General features: G+C 40.8%; 1 protein-coding gene across 6 annotated transcripts in view; it reads right to left on the bottom strand.

The window, feature by feature from the left end:
- LOC119491430 (RNA-binding motif, single-stranded-interacting protein 2-like) overlaps positions 1-21,026 on the bottom strand; it is a 33,003-nt gene extending 11,977 nt beyond the window's left edge. The window contains exons 1-3 of one of the 6 annotated variants that reach the window (XM_037775514.1): positions 20,835-21,026; positions 6,083-6,270; positions 576-634 (exon numbers count right to left, since the gene is read on the bottom strand). In XM_037775514.1, coding sequence (XP_037631442.1) covers positions 576-634; positions 6,083-6,270; positions 20,835-20,906 — 319 coding nt within the window. In that variant the 5' untranslated portion in view covers positions 20,907-21,026. Of the gene's footprint in view, positions 1-575; positions 635-6,082; positions 6,271-20,551; positions 20,724-20,834 lie in introns of those variants that run through there. The other 5 variants (XM_037775478.1, XM_037775487.1, XM_037775496.1 and 2 more) reach the window with 5 other exon arrangements.
- Positions 21,027-21,237: the final 211 nt, after the last annotated feature.

Below are 21,237 nucleotides of genomic sequence, written 5' to 3'. Positions count from 1 at the left end.
CCTGCTATTACTTTTATATACATACTATAATACATACTACATTCCTGTCTACACCTTTGTGTATATACAGTATATTACTTCTTATCATGCATATACATACTACATCCTGTTTACATTCACTATTCCCATCTGTCTTCAACAAAATATATATATACTATTTTATATTCACTTATGTTTATATTTAAGCCCTATATGTTTATTTCATGCCTTAGAATATCATTTTGTTTTTACATTTACTTGTGAGATTCCCCCTTTTATACACATATTTTATGAGTATTGTTGAAGCAACCTGAGACCAAAGATTTTCATTGCCAATGACTGCTTTGCTTGAATTGACAATATGACAAATAAAAAAACTTGAACCCAAAAAGGGACATTATAACACAACATATCACTTCCAGACAGGACACATTAAAACACATTTAACACCTTACACAATAGAAGCTATATTAAAAGGACCACCATATAAGGAAAAAAGAACCCTTTGGTAAAAGTGAAAGCAAAAGTAATGAAAAATCATGATGTCAACTCTCAGATTAAAAAAAATAAAATGTTAAAATGACAGTTTAACTCACCTTTACATTTGTTGGTGGTTTTATCCAAGATGGCCTTGGTCGACACAATCTTTCCATACCTGCCGGGACAAAGAGACAGACAGGAAACAGGATCAATGACAGATGAGGTGACTATAGGGCAACACGAGGAATCTGCTGCTACCTCTGCATACCGATCCTGCCGCACTTCCTCAGGCTGCCTGACTACAGGTGTAAACATGAACACATACTCCTTCGTGCAATCAATTGTGTCTTTTTAAAATGAAATCTTAGGTGACACAAAACTGTATCTGCCTCCACCCTTCTGTCTTTGTCTGCTGGTTGAATGATGTACAGTAACTCTGTTCCCTGGCGTTGTTTTTGACAGAGAGTAGACAGCACCCCGGGGCCAAAAGAGATTTGTTCCAGGCCTATCTTTTTCTACGCACACAAACACACACCTCTCTACTAAATACAGCTCCTCGCTCTCGGGTATTTTTGGCTCAAATGAAGCTTTAAAGTGCTGTCACAAGCAAAGTCTGACTCGCAAATAGAAAATATTGACTTTAAAAGGGGACCGACTGTATGCTTTACTCATTTAATTACACACAAAGCCAAAGTCAAACGGTGTACGAGACGTACGCTAGTGTCCTCACCTGTTATTTCAGTCCACAAAGAGGACAATCAATTAATGCATTGATGCAGTATCATAAAACATTCATGCTCTGAAAGCAGTAAATGAGAAGTGTTATGTAAGAGATGTGGAGACTAATGGAATGCAGTGTTATAAGACGGTGCATCAGCAGCACTACAGTATAATAGACCTGCCCTTGTCTGGTGGATTTAGCCAGTGAGTTGCTCTGTTTGGGCGACATGGCGTCTGGGCGGAATGTACACTGTAACCTGATGCTTCACCCCTCCGGTTCGCCTTCCTTCCCACCACATCCCTCTCCCTCGCTCTGTTTTTCCACCCTCGCATCGCAGAGCACCGCTGGGTCCTACACTCCTGCCTAGTTTCAGCGGACATTCGGCCAGATGACTCAGTCCTAACTGGACGGTCACGGCCGAGAGCTGTGTCACGACTGACACCAGAGTCCAACGCATTTATGCTAAAATGTCGTGACCTTATCTCCTCCGAGTTTCTAACATGTACCACGCATATGCATCTTTTTAGGAAACAAAAACAGTCTTGTGAACTCTCTTGATATCAGCTACAGGCCACAGCTGGATGTGTGCGTTAATCCTTAGATCCATTATAAAGGACACTTCCTCTGCAGGAATTAATAATTCATCATCCACTGCCACAGAGCCAGATGACCTTTGCATTGGCTATGTTTACAGTTTCCCACCGCCATCTAACAGCTGCAAAGTGGTCATTAGGCATGAAGATATATACACACAACCTTGATATAATTTAACCCGTTCAAGCCCAACTGAAATTTGACATTTCTTTTGGTCATATCTCTGAGCTTTTTCGAGCACAAATGAAGAAACATAAGTACAAAATGGTATTGCGATAAGATATATTGCAATTTATTACCTTTTTTCAACTGTAAATTATGCAGTTTGTCAACATCTGTTTTATCTAATACGATATACAGTTTTCACTCTAATTCATCTCAGAGTTTTCATTCACATATCTTGAGGTCAGAGGTCAAGGGACCCATTTGAAAATGGCCATGCCAGTTTTCCTCACCAAAATTTAGTGTAACTTTGGAGCGTTATTTAGCGTTCTTCCCAAAAAGCTAACATAACATGGTACCAATGGATTCCTTAGGTTTTTCTAGTTTCACATAATACCAGTATCTTCACTCTAGCTTTTAAGACAGAGCCCACTACAACATCTAAAAGACAGCATAGCCGTCGGATTGTTAAGAGGTTACAATTTATATCATAAGAGATAAATACTTGACGTCTGTGTATCGATGCAAAATATCACGATACTATGCTGTATCGATTTTTCCCCCCACCCCAATCAAATGTTTTGTAGTTAAAACGAAGTAATATAGTGTTCATATGTGTGGGGCTCAAATGGATGAACCATAGCAAAATAAGTTCATCTTGACTAATATGAGGCATAACTTAAGTGAAACTGACTTGCACAACTCCACTGGTTTCATTTGCAGTGCATTTCAGGAACAAACTCTCTTCACTGATATTAAGCCTCAGAACACAGTAATTTGGAAGACCTTGTTCTGTACTCACGCACGCAGCCCTCAGAGACACATTTGAAATCATTTTCTCTGTTTTTAGAAACACTGTTCCTTCGAGACCTATTACTGGTTTGGTAAGAAAATGGCTGAATAGAAAAAAGAAAATATTAAAAAAAAAGGGGAGCGGGTGGTACAGCACATGCCATACAACCGCAATTTCATGGGTTCGATTGTGGCCTCGGGACGATCTGTTGCATGCCATGCCCCTCTCTGAAAACACTGAAGGCCTATTGATCGGTTTGTGTTTTCACTACAAGCATAACGTAGAAAAACAAAAGCTGTGTTTCATGTTTTTCCCCAACATACACCGGGACAGTTCAAAGGTCTGAACGCGTTGACTGTGTGACCCTCCGCTTACCTCCGAGCAGCAGCCCATCTCACCGTGGAGGCCACGGGGACTTAAAAGACAGCTCTGACCCATATACGGCTGTCTGACATTCTTTCCCAGCAGGCCATGCTACTCTTTTCCCACTCATTTAAGTTTCCCCTTCAGAGGTAGCCCTCCCACCCACTCCTAAAGCCTCTCTCTACTCCTCTAACAACCCCACAATGACTTCTCTGTCAGTCCCTGTGCTTCACATACCAACCGCTGATTTCAGATTTTCTTTCATTGTTCAAGCTTTGACTTGTGTGTGTGTGTGTGTGTGTGTGTGTGTGTGTGTGTGTGTTTGTGTGTGTGCACACTCAAATATGATTATCAGAATACGAGCTGTGTGTAAATTTGCACTGTGGATTTGATGCTTCCTTATGTAGGGTCAGAGTGGTTAAACTGGAGGATGACACAGCTGTATTACTGAGGGAGGGGCTGTGGTGTTCCTATTATCTAGCCAGGTTTTTATTAGCGTAGGCCAGTGCTTGTTCAGGGAGGCGTGTTGTTACTGGGAATGACCCGCAGAGATGACGGATGCACGGCTAAGGTTCACAAATCACTTCTGTGACATACAGCGTAGCCCTGACCTGCAGCAGCCAAAACCAGTTTGGTTGCTTTATTCCTGGGTTTTATCCGTGTGTGTGTGTAGGTGTGTGTTTTGTAAGGCCGACATACTATAGAGGGTTGACTGTCTGTTTGTCTAAGGATGTGTAAATCTTAATTCACTGCCGTGGAGCCGATCCGGCCTCACACAAAGTGAAAGGTTAGATCAGGACATGAGGAGGCAACATGCTGTACCCTTCTCTGGCCCCTTCTCTCCTCCTTCACCCCCGTCCTGTCCTTTTCCCACCGACTCTCTGCATTCGTTCTCCATTTCCCTCTAAGGCTCTACCGTTTTGCTGACAACTTCTAGTTTTCTACTGTTGATTGTTAAGATTTAATCAAACTGACTTTAGTTGTGGTAATTCAGCATCCTTATTCACAAACCACTTTTCCCTCCTTCCTGTCGAAACAGCTCTTTTTTCTGAGCATAAAATTATGGCTTTAAACAATTTAATTTCATGTGTCCAACAGATGAAGAGCATAGCTCCAGACAGCGCAGATGTTATCCGCTCGCAAGAGGTTAAGTTTCTACACGACTCTTTCTCCGATGCAGCATCAAAGATAACGATCTAAAGAAAACTTGTTCCAGTTGTGGTGGACTGGAATGTACTATAGTCAGACTACAGTCTGACTCAATATGAAGGATAATAACTCACAGTGGGGCCAATATCTTCGCCTGTTTGAACCGTTAACGTTACACAACAAGTCTGTGACAATCCTGACACTGACAAATGCCTTTTACGTGTTTAATACACTGTATTACAAACAACTACTAAACCTGCTACATCTTTGCAGCACTCATCTGAAGCTCAAATACAACTACAAGCCCTATTCTTTTTTTCCTCTAAGTCATATTTTACCATTGGCCTACATACCTGCATATCATTAACTGTTTGTTACATTATCATTTTGAGTTTGTAATCGATTAACAAACAGAACATAGAGCGGGCCGTTCTCCATGAGATATCGTCATGAAAGGAATAGTTTGACATCTTGGAAAATATGTTTATTTGCTGACGTTACGTCGTGTGACGTTACGCCGTGTGACGTTACGCCGTGTGACGTTACGTTGTGGGACGTTACGTTGTGGGACGTTACGTTGTGGGACGTTACATTGTGGGACGTTACATTGTGGGACGTTACATTGTGGGACGTTACATTTTGGGACGTTACATTTTGGGACGTTACATTGTGGGACGTTACATTTTGGGACGTTACATTTTGGGACGTTACATTTTGGGACGTTACATTGTGGGACGCATGACGTTACGTTGTGGGACGTTGCGTTGTGGGACGTTGCGTTGTGGGACGTCAGGTTGTGGGACGTCAGGTTGTGGGACGTCAGGTTGTGGGACGTCGCGTTGTGGGGTGTCGCGTTGCGGGACGTTGCGTTGCGCAACGTTACGTTGCGCAACATTACGTTGCGCAGCGTTATGTTGCGTGACGTTAAGCCGTGACGTTACGCTGACTGTATGGCGTATAACAGCCAGGAGCAGTGACTTCCCAGAGTCTTTTGCTGTGTCTCAAATCAGATACTTCCATTAGTACACTTCTATGTAGTACACTGAGCAGTACAGAAGTGTGCAAATTGAGACACAGCATTTTTCTCGCTGTGAGGTTGTGTTTTTAAAGAAAGGCTTACAGCACGTAATCCACATAAAATAATAAAATGCAGATTTTCTGATTTCTGTATGTGACCAGATTAAACAAACAAGACATAACATGTTAACTACTGAGCTTTACAGTTGTTGGCAGGTTTATTTTCAACCTTAGATTTTTCCTCTGGTTCCAATCTTTATGCTAAGATAATTGTCTCCTGGCTCTATCGTCATGCACAGTAGAGCTGCAACGATTAATCGATTAATCGATTACTTGTTTACTATTAAATAAATCGCCAACTATTCTGATAATCGATTCATCGTTTTGAGAATTTTTTAGAGAAAACAAAAGTCTAAATTCTCTGATTCCAGCTTCTCAAAAGTGAATAATTTCTGGTTTCTTTACTCCTCTATGACAGTAAACTGAATACCTTTGAGTTGTGGACAAAACAAGACATTTGAAGACGTCATCTTGAACTTCCTCGATTAATCGAGAAAATAATCAACAATGAAAATAATCGTTAGTTGCAGTCCTAATGCACGGACATCAATGAGGGATATCAATCTTGACAAGACAAGATGAGATAGCGAATAAGCGTCTTTTCCAAAATGTCACACTTTTCCTTTACAGATGAGACTCATGACGTGGAATTCTTGAGGCTCAATCTGCATAATAAAACATGTCTGAGTCACGTTACATCCTTTCCAGTTTCAATATTGTCAGTCCATCTGAAGTACATCAAAACGAAAAAAAAAGTCACTCACGGTTGGCAGAGCTTGACCAGGTCTTGGTCCGTGGTCCCCGGATGGAGGCCGCGGATGTACAGGTTAGTTTTACTCAGCTGTTCCCCTCCCCCGCTGCTGTTGTTGCTACTGTTGTGGTTGGGACTGGGGGGCGCCATCTGGTGGCCGGAGGACACATAGGTCTGCTGGAACAAGAAAGAATTTGATGGCTGTGTGCGTGAACACACAGAAAAAGTCACCGTGAATAATATTCTTCAACACCAGCAAACATTGGACAAGCACAGCGGAGATTTTGAGACACAGAAAGTAATCTGGTATGAGACAGATGAATATGTGGGAGCTGCGAATAATAATATCATACAGCCCTCATGTCAACACTCAGCAATAGTGCTTTCTGAGGGGAATGCGGGGCCTCTTGGCTGCCTGCTCCATATAGGGAAAAGGGGCCTCTTATGCTTTCCCTGTGTTCAGTAACTTCTTTTTTACTTGTGGAACCACAAAAAAATCTTGCGGTGCATATCAAAACCAAAGCTCTAAAGATCTAAAACTAACATTTAGTCAGTCTGATGATGCGGAATCAAATAGACTCGACTTTTTTCTCTCTTTTTTACTTCTACTTATGAAGGCAGGTATTTCTAAATGAATCACTGCCATCTGTTCAAGATTGAATTTCAATCTTCCTAAACTCGCAGAAGCCTCAGGTTCTTCTGACGTTTCCCTCTCAAACAGGGTAACAGTTAACAGGACTGTGAGAAGCAAGATGGAAAAACAGGGTTCAGTCCACAAAGTCCATTGATCCAAACAAGGAGAATTCAAAGAGATGAGTGACAACAGCACACCAAGTGTTTGTTGCTACATGACAATACATAGTAACATGCTCATACTACTACTGAACCTCCTTCTTATGTCGTTTTGTTTCATCAGTCCACGAGGACTAAGAGCCGGTGAATTAAAGTCGTAAACCACAGTCAACTAGTCGATGACTCACCACCACTAGGAACATGAAAGGCTGTTGTGCAACAACCTCCTCTCACTATGGGATTGTGGCCCTCCTTGGAGAAATCAAACAAAAGATTGTGTAACCATGCGGAGGAATATTTTTTTATTGGGATAAATGCGGTTTCATTATCACTTTGAAAAAAAAAAGACCTCTCTTTCCAGGAATAGCTCGACTGGCTGTTTTCCAAATAAGACTGAGGCAATAAATAGCAACACTTGAGTGCAGACCAGGCTCGCCAGAATTGGCAAATCTCTGTCTGCTGTGAGAAACTTTAATCACATTAATCTTACAGCCAAATGTTTTCATTCAGTGTTGCATACGAAGGACTTTCTGACTGAGCCCAGCGCCGCGAGGAAGGGAGCGTCTCATTTGAGAGAGCGATTGGACGGAGGCGACAAGAGGACAATGGGTTAATTTGAGGAGGGAGGAGAGGGTCACTGATCAGACTGGTGGTGTTTAGGAAAAGCCCAGCAGGAAGTCACGGTCACACCAGGACCACCAGCAACGCCCAACCAATCCCGCTAATTAGACGCCATCCATAAGGCACGGAGCCCCTCTCCGACAGCCCCTCTGACCTCTATTCAGCCAGCAGCAGCATGGCGGCCGATTCAACGAGAGGCTCGTTTCTCTAAAGATAATCCTCTCCTCCTCTGCTGCTGAAGAAACTTGAAAAGTTTGCATGTGCTTGTTCGGGTTAGGTGAGATGGAGACACATCCTCCAAACAAAGAAAAAAGGTGTGTGCGTTCTTTCCTTTCATCCGTTTCATTCCAGACATATTTTATACATGTCCACCAGTAAAAAGGCACAAACAGCCGGATGTACACAGATTCGAACGTCAAATTAAAGGCATTTTCAGTTACACTCACTGTGATATATGTAGTAACGTGTCATGTCAAGAAACCAAAATTAAATTTTTAATTTTTAAACTGTCAACTTAAATATGTAGTCTAGGAGTTCTTTTTTTAAAGATGATAAATATATATTAGATTTGGTATTTTTGTCTTTATTTGCTGAAATCAAACCAGAGATGTAGGTTATACAGTATGCATGTTAACTATCAGGCTACAAGGACCACCCAAACTTTGTGTTCTCGTTGTTGCTTAAAGGATCAGTGTGTAACAATGAGGGGGATCTACTGGCAGGAATGGAATATAATATTAATAAGTATGTGTTCTTCAGTGTATAATCACCTGAAAATAAGAATCGTTGTGTTTCCGTTACCTTAGAATGAGCGGATTATATCTACATAGGGAGCAGATCCACTCTTCACAGAGCTGACCGCCATGTTTCTACAGTAACCCAGAACGGACAAACCACGGTGTTAACTTTTCCTGCTCGGGCCGGAGTCGATAAAGTTACTCGCTCTGGAGTTAACCCCCGTCACTCCAGTACGCCTCCGGGAAACAAGAAACGGGAAACCTCTGTTGGTCTTGAGGAGCTGCAGCATTTATTTCTGCACAAACTGCCACTTCCACTGAACATTCACTGATATTCTCAGAGCTAATCTAACTCTGTCTTCTGCTCCACTAGCTCACTTGTTCACTCAGAGACATTCGCCGCCGCTCTCTCTCTCTTGCTTCACCACTCACTTCCCAATTACGCACACACACTCTGGCTTTGCTAATCTCCAAATGACCTACGCTACTCTTAAAACAACTGGCTCTAAAAAGGGCCATTCAGGTTTTCACGTCAGCCACCGTAGTTCTCCTACACACTTGGCCCACGGAAGAGGCTTCGATCTGCAACCTCACCCCTAGACGGCGCTAAATCCTACACACTGTTCCTTTAATATAAGAAAGATCCAGAATGAAATTTTGCACTTAATTCAAACAATGGAATGGTTGTTTGTCTCCATGTGTCAGCCCTGTGATAGTCTGGATGGATGGAAATTCAAAACACAACAAACTATAGCCTAAAAATCTTTTTGATAGTTAGTTGAGCTGCATTATCTTGTACCAATGTTTCTTTTATCATGTCAATTGTCCACTGCTTGAAAATTTGAATAATAAAAAAGCACAATCCATTTATTTCCAAAAAGGGTTCGTTCATCTCTGTCAGACCAGAACATTCTCAGGGCCAGTGGGGAAACGTACAAACACAGTACGAGCCTGCCCACAAGAGTTTATCTATCTTGTCACAGTGTAGTTCATGATGAATACATTTTTGGAGGCAGCTAATTTGTGAATGAAAGAGCAGGACAGCAGAGACCTGTAATCTCATTCACACACTCTTTACCAGAGAGCCAAGTCCCAATCAAGCTCCAGACCGGACCGGGAGCAGCACACCATCGCAACAAAACCACCAGTCTGCAACCACACACACCACTCACACACCCACGCATACACACTCACAGCCTACTCCTATAGCATGCTTTATTGATCTTGAAGAGCTGCATAGGATCTTGAGTCAAAATATATGATTTATCATCTTTAAACTGCTTATGAAATACAATCATAAACATCCCAAACTGAACTAATCAAATTTAAAACACACAAAATGAAATGGTCTTTGCTGCCCTGCTGGTTGCTGATTACATTTCAGGCTATTTCAGCGTCCTTATGCAATTGATTTGCATGTTGTTCTGTTGAAGACCTATGCTGAAACACCACTATCTTAATTTTGTTTTTGATTCGTTGATCAGTAGTTGCTGAGAGAGTAGCAATAGCTTAGAAACAAATAAATCATGTATCCAATCTAGCACTGTAACAAACCAAGTTGCCACCTCTGGGAAATTATGACGGGCCGAGCAAGGTGATGTCTTCAAATTCATTGTTTGGTTTCGACCAACAGTCCAAAATCCCAAGAATATTCAATTTACTGTGGCAGAAAACACAGAGCGGCAAATCCTCACACTGGAGAAAATAGAAACAATGAAAGTTTAGTAGCTTTGCTGTATAAATGACGGATTGATCTATTAAACCACTAATCATTTAAGCACTACTCCAATCCTTTGCTCCTATTAAACAGATGAGTGGATCATTAATCAAACATTCAGTCCTCTCAGAAATGAGCCAGCTTCAAACTTCATTATACTAAAAGTAAGAAAATCAGATTAGTTCCATGAATTCTTTATTTTAATGACAGTTGATAAAGGACTTTCTAATCTTGATAGTCCAAGCAATACAATCAATTAACCATTACAATTGTTCCTACCACTGACATGACCCTAGACCATAGACTGTATATCAGAAGTGGACGTAGTCACCTCAACGTCACCCATTGGTTTGTGGACTGCCGTTTTGAAGCCTCCAGTTAGGCTTTTTCGGCGTCGCCATCTTGGTTATTTGCAACCAGAAGTGACACGAGAAGGCGGAGCTAAGTACAGCTAAAGACTGAATGAGATATTTTAGGTAACCAAAAAGATTATAATCAACTTTCATGAACTGAAAACACACTGTGAAAGGGTTAAGTTGTAAGAAAAAAACACGGACAACCCCCAGACCGGACATCTCCGTGGTAGCGACCTGTCAATCACAAGGTAGCCACGCCCTAAAGCATACCCTGCTTTATGGTCTATTTGACTCTAAATGGAAACATAATTTACTAAATGAACATCATTCTGTATTGAAGAAGACTTGAAACTAGAGATTGAGACCATAAACTCATGTTTACAATGTTTACTGAGGTAATAAATCAAGTGAGAAGTAGGCTCATTTTCTCATAGACTTCTATACTATCTGACTTCTTTTTGCAACCAGAGGAGTCGCCCCCTGCTGGCTATTAGAAAGGTTGCAGGTTTAAGGCACTTCCGCATTGGCTTCACTTCTCAGACCCCGCGGAGGTAGCCCACTGCTCAAGACCCATTTGAAACCTGAACCTCAGGAAACAACATGTTTTGATGGGTTTGCATTTCTCTTCCTCTGCTCAACCGCTCCAAATTCATAATAACAAAAGGCTTAAATAAATACCACTGGATATTTTTAGGACCAAACTGAAGATAAAAATCAAGAACACGTCTATAAATAAAACCATTTCCTCTACCTTGATGTAAACTTACATCCATCCTCTGAAGCTGCCAGGAGGTGTCTCTCTCAAATACTGCATGTTGTTGGTGCTGACGGACTTTAATCTCTTACTATATCAAAAATTTGCACACAATATGACATCAAAATAAGCCATTCATTCATATGACCACTTTAAAGGCCCGCTACTGTATCTCTGCACAAATCTGTATACACATCCAGCCCTGTTTTAGCCTCGCTCCACCTCTGTTTTTATCTCCGTCTCCCTGTGGGGGCTTCTCCAGTCGACCCCAGTTTGACCCGCAGAATTCCATGGATTTCCTGGCTGTTGGGGGGTCTGCCCGCCTTCCCATGTCCTGGCTGCCTGTCTTCTCCTCAGGCAGGAAAGAGCTGTGGCTGTCTGACCAGCTGACCGACTTACATGCTAATGCACAGATTTATAGCCTTGCTGAATGAGGGCGCAGCTTCCGGCTGGTATAGAGTTACAACGCTGAGCTGCCGCTTTGCACCGGCTCCACTTTAGGACCAACTAGGAAAATGAGTCATGGGAAAACTAATATGATACTGTAAATCTTCGCTTCTGACGCATCGACAAACATTTTGGTATTGCTATTTGATACAAATCATTTCCTGTTTGCCATGTGGATACAAATTATACAGACTAAATGTTTTTAACTACTAATTTGTCACTAGATTTATGGAAAAATGTCTTTTTTAGCCGAGAGTTAGGTGAGGACTGTGTGTCTCGTCAAGCTGCAGTATGGCGGCAGGCAGGAAATCCTCTCTATCTGCTCCTGATCTTATCACACAGCCATTTGAATGAGAAGCGCTGCATTCCAACCAGGTGACAGGGACACCGAGCTCACGTCCAGACTCGTTCCTGAATCTGCCTTCCTTTCCGTCTCTAAACCTCCCACTTCCTTTTGTCATTTTTATAGGCACCAATTAGTCTTCAAAAACTGTCTGTCTCTTAAAATTTTGACGATCACACGTTGACGCACATGCACAGTGCAAATGCACATGCATGCATGGCTTTCAAGCCGGGTCAGGTGGCCAAAGCCGGGGAGCTTGGAAACGGATACCTCCAAACACTGGCCCTCGGCTCAGCTAGAGATCTAACAAAATGTGAGGCACACCGAGTGTCTGGCATCACTGCGGTACTTGGCATCGGGTTTCTGACAACTGTGCTTTCTCCAAGGACTCTGTCTCCCTCTCTACCTGCTCACCTTAACCGGTTCATTCAGCTGGCACTGAAGCCGGGGAACGATCCAACACATTTGACACATTAAACAAAAAAGATAGATAAACATTTAACTGGCGGACGGCCAGAAGAACGAAGGTGACTGTACTGGAGAGTTCAGTGAGGACAGAGGAGTCACTGCAGCAGCAGAGCAGCTGCTTTAATACATACAAACGAATAAAGTAGCCTTGTAGACAGCAGTTATTTGTGTATGTAATGTATTTCCTGTTATGAAGTTGTTGCAAACATGCATTTACGAGCATGTGTTATGTGTTCAGTGCCTTTTATACACAGCAATTATCTTTGGCATAAAAAAAAAATGTAACTAAAGCAAGATTATCATGTTGTTATTTCAGCCCCACTAATACTGGATTTTTGAGGCGATACTTACTCCCTAATACGCCCTAGTATATATATATATATATATATATATATATACATAGCTTAAAGAATCTGACAATGATATATTGGTGGATAGTCATTTTTTTTCAAATAATCTTCCCTTAGATGTTTTTTTTTTATTATGACCAAGATACACAGTGAGTGGGACATTTTACAGTGTAAAAATCATCTTGTCTGTGCTCTCTGTTTGACGTAATGGAGACACTGTTTCTAAATGACCTCAGACATATCATTGACATTTCTGTTTTGCAGTTTCTTGTTACTTATCGACTGACAAGATTTAACATTATTGGACAAACTCTAAAAGCCAAATTAGGGATTAAGATGTTATTTGTAGGCTTGTAGGTAGCGCTGCAATGATTAATCGATTAGTTGTCAACTATTGAATTAATCGCCAACTATTTTGATAATCGATTAATCGGTTTGAGTATTTTTTTTATCTTTTTTGAAGATTCTCTGATTCCAGCTTCTTAAATGTGAATATTTTCTGGTTTCTTTACTCCTCTATGACAGTAAACTGAATATCTTTGAGTTGTGGACGTCATCTTGGGCTTTGGGAAACACTGATCGGCATTTTTTTCACAATTTTCTGACATTTTATAGACCAAACAACGAATCGATTAATCGAGAAAATAATCGACACATCAATCAACAATGAAAATAATCGTTAGTTTTAGGTTACTTGTACTTGATGTTACTGCTGGCAGTCACTCTGTTGTTTGCTGAAAACAGCTGGCTGTTGCAGCTGCAAATAGGATTAATGAGAGCTGTGAGACTCAACCACGCTATAAACGTGCGGGCTGTAAAACCGAAAAAAACAAGCTAAAAGGCTAAAACGTTTTGTAGAGCTGCAGACTTGTCACTGCAAGGAGAATTTCACATGTGTACACGTAGTCATTTGATTCAATGTTATGACTGATGAGGCTTTAAAGATTCAAGGTGGAACTTGTAACTGATGGAATATTCATCTTTCTTAAGGAAACATTTCACTTTCAGAGGGGAATGTGTTGAAACACACATCTTTCAAAATTAACTGTTTCCTTATTCTCCTATCATTATAACATCTTGCTCCACTTGTTAGGGAAGTCGTGTCTTCTCTTTTCAATGATTCAATCATTGTTGAGGTATTGGTGGTTCAAACACGCTTCAATTTTTAATGGAAAGCACTTATCAATTGAAAATAACACTTGTTACTTTAATCTTTAGTAAATACACATTATAGGTGGAATGTTAACAAGGTGTGATGAATGAGTGATGCCAAATGATAAATGTTTTAAATGCATGCTTAGCTCCGATGCTTTGTAAGTTCTAAGGACAATACAGGTGGTTTTACGTGTTTTTGCCCCATTTACTACTCACCATGTATAATTCACATTACTGGTGACAGTTGAACAAAGTAAAGAGATGCTTTTAGACTGATTTTCTACCTCCCGGACATCGGCTGGTTTCAGTTCATGTCGTGATAAGAAAATATACTTGCACAGACTTGAATCTTGTTTGAACAGTAGACAGTGGCTGACATAAGCACTATCCTGTGAGAAAATCTAATTCAGAAGTACAACTATAAGCACACGAGGTCATCATTGAAAAGATGTGAACTTTGCGAACTCTCAAGTCTCATTGTTGAGACAAAAAAAACAACATGAGAATACAAGAAAAAGGAAAAATAGGGGATAAATATTGCCACAGTGATGTCGTTGCCACCACTCCCTTAAGTTCATTTTAATTTCCTTAAGATGATCCTGTGTTCATCAAGTGAAACTGAATGCTAATTGAACGTTGATATAAAATGGAAATTGTTATACCACTAATAAAGGTCACTTCACTTCAACATTACTGTATATCACATTAAAATATGCTTCTGAAGTCTGAATTCTTGCATTTACAGTCTTTTTAAAGCTACATATAAATACAAGTTAACCAAATAAAAAGGATTTATGAATATGCTTGTGTAGTTAAAATGCTCTGTGTGATTAATCGCTGCCTGATCCAAATAAACCCTTGTGACTGGACAGTTTACATGTGAATTGTTAAAGTTTATGATTATTTCATTCATTAAAGCAGGAAAACTAAACACAAACTGTCAATGTTGAACCCGTAACAGTAACTGTTACTTATTATCTGAATCTGGGCTAATCCTATCTAACCCTGGGCCTTTTTCTCCTGAAATTACTGAGAGGGTCATTCAATTTCAATGGACTTTTTCACAGTAACATATATTATAACATATATACAGTATATATTAATAATATACGTAACAAATCATTATTGCAATTTCTTTGTAAAATTATTCTGGATTTTTTTGGGGGCCAGTGAACGAACCGGATTCTCTGTATGACTTCATGTTAATCAGCCACAAGCACAGGATCAGTTACCGAACACACTCTGCTTATTGTGATCAAGGTGTTAACGAGGTGTCTATTAACCAGGATTCTATGTCACAAAATACAAATCAATCTTTCCTAGATGTTTTATGTGCCTGTATGTCGACGTGCGTGAGCTTTTTAACAAGCCTCTTTTGTTTGGAAGCATTGTTTTAAAATCAATAAATTCCACTGTGACCACACACAGCAGTCAAACTCTGACGGGCGAATTCACATAGAATGAATTGCAGCCGCTGATAGCGCCGTGATCCGCGCATCACTTGCAAGCGCCATCTGCTTCGTCTTCAAGGTTTGACTCACAAAAGATATTACAGCACAAACGCAAACATAAAGTTTTGCAGCTGAGTGTAGTTTGCCCTTTTTTGCATCTGATTGCAACTATCCATGTGGTGAAGTATAAATGTTGCCTTTGTGAGCAGAACAACGGCAGAGAGAAAAAGAAAAACAGGTCCTGACCGATGAGGTGCAGAGGCATTCATCAAAACTTTAGGTAGGGAATTTAAACGTGACAGAAAGAAAGCGTATTTGGGATTTAATATCCCAGTCTGTCGGTGCTGTTGGTGTTTTCAAATGAACACATTCAGACTGTAAAAGAAGATGATTTGAAGCATAGGACAAAAGAAAAATGTAATTCAATGCTGCGATGATCACTGGAAAGTCTGGGCATGAAATGCGCTTCAGTCACCACTAACTCTCTCAAGACACTGATAATTTCACTGTAACTGCATGTGGCAATTAGGGGTGTAAGAAAATACCGAAAATATTGTTTTGTAATACTGTATCGATTCTCAAAATCACGGAACCCCTGTATCATGATACGTATCATATCGCGTATTCTTGCCAATACACAGCCCTAGTGACGATTACGGCGAATTCACACCAGAGCAGCGGCGAAGCTCAGCCTGCGTCGATATGCCATGCAATGTCTATAAAAAGCTGCAGCGGCTCCCGAGCTCAGCGAGCTGCGGCCGTTTGATTCTGCAGTAAAGTGCAGCCAGAGAGGACCCACAACCAATCAGTAAACAGATCCTATGACTTCTGTTACATGTTGACCTGTGTTACAAAGAATTTCTTCCCGGCTGAAACACATGAAAACGCCTCCCAGCTGCAGAAAAATGTAATTATTGCGTCGAGCCATGCTTCGCCGCTGCCTGGTGTGAATTCGCCGTTGGTGCTGATATTTGTGAATTGGACTGTTTTTGCATTTTTGCATTGGCTCATTTGCTTAGAAAGGGGCCAATTTTGCACCAAATGTCTGCACTCTACCTCACTTAAATACATGCAACCAGCACAGGAGCACCGAGACGCTATTTGCTTTGCAGCACAGTAAGGGGTGCATTTCACCCTTTACACATGCTTTGACAATTACAGGGTTAATTTTTGTCTTATTTGTGCCGGTTTAACGGATGCAGAAGCCACGCAATACTTTGTATGAATTCGCCCCTGAGTGTTGTCACAGAGTAATGTCACAAAAGTTAAGGATACTCAGCATTGGCAAGAAGTAGGAAACACGGGTGACGCCTGAAAGCTTGTGGAGTTGAAAGTGAAAGGGTGAAGTTGCTGATTTAAAGAAACATGGGAGACTTCACTTCTGCTATTCTGGCATGTCTGAATGGCCTTTTTAGTGAAACCTGTGTGACAGTTTATTGCTCCAGTTAGTTTTTCTTTCATCTCTTTTCATATCTAGTCGTGTTTCGATCCAATAGAGCATCCAGATCTATAAATCACAGCCGTGAGTTGACATTGAAAAGGACTCGCGCCAACCCAAGAACAAAAATGTGATTGACGAGTATAAAAACAAGCCATTCGATGAGCCTCCAAGCGAGACGTATGATACCTTGAGAAGCGACAAGCCTCCTGTTATTTTTCCACCCAGGAAGCTTTACACGGAAACCGACCAAATTTGATTTGAGAACATTAATTCTATTTATTTGAGGGAGGAAATGAGGTGCTGAGTTAGGGCAAGAGCAGCTGGCTTTAAGCACAACAGAAACCCAACGCCTCGGTAATCACCTAGCACACACAAAGAGCGCTTTTCTCACCGCTCGCCGTGTTTATTTTGTGATCGGGCTTTTATTTTGTGTACTCGTGCAGCTCAGGTATGGCAGAATGTGAGCAAGAGATAAAAAGAGGGAGGAGGAGGAGGAGGAGGAAGATGTGGGAGGAGGAAATGATAAAAATCACAACACAGGAACTTGACCTTTTTGTGAACTTTAGTTCACAAAATCAAGAAGCTTGGGACCACTAACACAAATGGAGGAGAAAACATTACCTCCTTAAGACTTTGGGCTGCAACTAAACATTATTTTCATTGTCGATTAATCTGTCGATCGCTTTCTCAATTAATCGATTAGTTGTTTGATCTGTTAAATGGCAGAAAATGGTGAAAAGTGTTGCTCAGTGTTTCCCAAAGCCAAAGATGAGGTCCTCAAATGTCTTGTTTTGTCAACAACTCAAAGATATTCAGTTTACTGTCATAGAGGAGTAAAGAAACCAGAAAATATTCACATTTAAGAAGCTGGAATCAGAGAATTTTGACTTTCTTTACTTAAAAAAATTACACAAACCGATTAATCGATTATCAAAATAATTGCCGATTAATTTAATAGCTGACAAGTTCATTAAAATAGATTTTGTGTGTGTGTAGAACAAACGATGCTGCACACAATGCTGCCTGTTTTCCTCAAACAGGCACTAGTGTTGACATCAGATATCTGGGAGGGATGAGCAGCCAGGCGGTGCCCAAGATCACAGAAAGACAATATGTCAATATACATTTTCCAGATGCCATTTAGAGTTCAGGAGCACACAGTAAACCCAGACTGCTGAAAGCAACCGGAGCAGAAGGAGAGGAGGAGCTGCTGTGAATCCAGAGGATGTGAAATCACAACATCATGTCCCTATGTATAATGAAAGAGCTTTTACCACCACTTAAGGCCCAGAGAGAGAAGACACATGATATACTATTCAGGAATTAATTTTTTTAAATGCATGAAATGCAGCTCTGCAATCAGTAATCAGAATTATTTTGCATTTTTAAGCAAATTTTGTACTTTAGGTATTAAATTTGTTTTCCTAATCTTGCAGGCTGTAGGCCATGTAGTCATGATCATAGATATATATACGTAGACCACACACTGACTCCTGGAGCGTACTTCAACGTGGGCACCATATTGGACCGGGTAAGACTGGCCTGAAAACACATACAAGTGAATGGGGGAGCTTCCATTTTTTGAGGATAAAAAGCACTATAATGTCTATTATATTCAAACGTTTATGATCCACGAGGAGTAACGTTAAGTTAACGTTACAATATTTTTTCTTTTCCCAAAGATTTTGGTGAAAAACTGTTAAATAAGTTAACATCACTAGCTTACAGTTCATGGATCATCAGTCTGTCCTTCGATATGGTGGGATTAAATCAATTAATAAGTCATTATTAAACAGTTGTACTGTCCTGTTTATGTTTTTAAATGCATAAACTTCAGCTCTGTAATCCGCTATTAGAATCATTTTGCATTTATAAGCAAATTTTGTATGCATTCATAATAGTGGGAATGTAGTCATGATAGTCTGGTGGGATTGGAAAGAGCTTTTACCATAACTTAGAGAGAAGACACATGATATACTACTCAGGAAATTATTTTTTTAAATGCATAAAATGCAGCTCTGCACTCAGTAATCACAATAAATTTGCATTTTTAAGCAAATTTTGTACTTTAGGTATTAAATTTGTTTTCCTAATCTTGTAGGCCTGAGTTAAATCTTGCTTAGAGTATCCCTCCCTGGTTACAATAAATGACAATGTCAACATTGAATGTAACGAGCATTCATAATAGTGGGAATGTAGTCGTGATGGTCTGGTGGGGTTTGAAAGAGCTTTTACCATCACTTTATGGCCCGTAGAGAGAAGACACATGATATACTACTCAGGAAATATAATAACAATATTTTTTTAAATGCATAAAATGCAGCTCTGCAATCAGTAATCTAAATAATTTTGCATTTTTAAGCAAATTTTGTACCTTATGTATTAAATTTGTTTTCCTGCACTTGTAGGCTCCAGGCCTGCATCAGATCTCGTTTAGAGTATCCTTCCCTGGTTACAATAAGTGACAACATTTAATGTAACGACGAGCACACATTCATAATAGTGGGAATGTAGTAATGATGCTCTGGTGGAATTTGAAAGAGCTTTTACCATCACTTTATGGCCCATAGAGAGAAGACACATGATATACTACTCAGGAAATTATTTTTTTAAATGCATAAAATGCAGCTCTGCAATCAGTAATCAGAATAACTTTGCATTTTTAAATCGTTTTTGTGCTTTAGGTATTAAATTTGTTTTCCTGATCTTGTAGGCTGTAGGCCTGCCTTGTTTAGAGTGTCCCTCCCTGGTTACAATAAGTGACAATATTGAATGTAACGAGGAGCGCGCCTTCACAACAGTGTGAATGTAGTCATGATGGTCTGGTGGGATTTAAAAGAGCTTTTACCATCACTTATGGCCCATAGAGAGAAAACACATGATATACTACTCAGGAAATTAATGCATAAAATGTCATCTCATCAATACACATATTGTATTTTTATATTTTATGTTGTATTATCTTTTATATTTTTTATATTTATATTGCACTATCTCTTTTTTTTATTATTGTATTATCTTTTCATTAGCACTTATGGGATTGTCACAATCTAATTTCGTTGTACTACACAATGACAATAAAGGGCTTGAATCTTGAATTTTGAATCTTGAATCTTGAAATGCAGCTCTGCAATCAGTCATCAGAATAATTTTGCATTTTTAAGTAATTTTTGTATTTTTAGGTATTACATTTGTTTCCCTGATCTTGTAGGCTGTAGGCCTGCATTAAATCTCATGTCAACATTCATAATAGTGGGAATGTAGTCATGATGGTCTGGTGGGATTTGAAAGAGCTTTTACCATCACTTATGGCCCATAGAGAGAAGACATGATATACTTGCATTTTTAAGCAAATGTTGTACTTCAGGTATTATCTTTGTTTTCCTGATCGTGTGGGCTGTAGGCCTACAGTGTCCCTCCCTGGTTACAATAAGTGACAACATTGAATGTAACGAGGAGCGCGCCTTCACACCAGTATGAATGTAGTCCTGATCCTGATGGTCTGGTGGGTTTTCTAGGGGTGGGGCATATTCAGGCTTTCAGATGGGAAACCAGGAAAAAAAAAAAAAAAAAAAAAAAACTTTGCAAACTTAGGCGGCAGCGGAGGCAAAATGAAGACACGAGATTTAACACTAGATATATAAATGTAGGAATGATTTAGTAGCATGTTGCCTCCTCTCTCTCTCTCTCCCTACCCCCACTTCCACAAACACATCCAGCCTCAGACGCGCTTTATGTCCCAACACGGCACAGAAAAGTTGCTCTCTCCACCATTTGACTTTTTCCCCTCAAATGAGTGAGCAGACATCCTTTCACTGTAAACACAACAAATACTAGGAAATAAAGCCACCATGTCCAACATGACAGCACCGAGCAGTGTCTACATATCCTCTCTCCGCACACAGCTCCTCTCTGGCTCTCTGGAGCTCGTTTCCACTCCACCAAGTCTGAAGTTAAATTCAGTCCCGTTTCGCTTCTCAAGGACACTGCAGCTCTGCTGTCACCAGCAAAGCTCCTACTGCCGAGACAGACTGCGGGCGTGTTGCCCTGCAGGAGAGAGCAAGCTGGTACTAATAACAAGAGAGAGAGAGAGAGAGAGGAGAGGAGGAGGATAGGCAGAAAACTGTTTTTACCTTTTTGCTGTTTCTGCTGTTGTAGCCGTTGTATGGGTTGATTCCTGCCCTTGGCGGTACGGAGAGCAGCATTTTTCCTCGGCGCTATGTCCGGAGCGGCGAGCTCAGCCCAGGCTGCCAGCTGACGTCAGCAGCTGGGGAAGTGAGAGAGGCTGGAGTCCCAATGCTAACCTGGGGTGGTGCTGCTGCTGCTGCTAGACTGAGGTGGTGGTGCTGCTGCTGCTGCTAGACTGAGGTGGTGCTGCTGCTGCTGCTAGACTGTGGTGCTGCTGCTGCTGCTGCTAGACTGAGGTGGTGCTGCTGCTAGACTGAGGTGGTGCTGCTGCTGCTGCTAGACTGAGGTGCTGCTGCTGCTGCTGCTAGACTGAGGTGGTGCTGCTGCTGCTAGACTGTGGTTGTGCTG

This window comes from Sebastes umbrosus, chromosome 1 (genome assembly GCF_015220745.1).
Source record: "Sebastes umbrosus isolate fSebUmb1 chromosome 1, fSebUmb1.pri, whole genome shotgun sequence".
Lineage (NCBI taxonomy): Eukaryota > Metazoa > Chordata > Actinopteri > Perciformes > Sebastidae > Sebastes > Sebastes umbrosus.
Note: the sequence above shows the minus strand (reverse complement) of the source record. Positions and strands in the feature narration are given on the sequence as shown.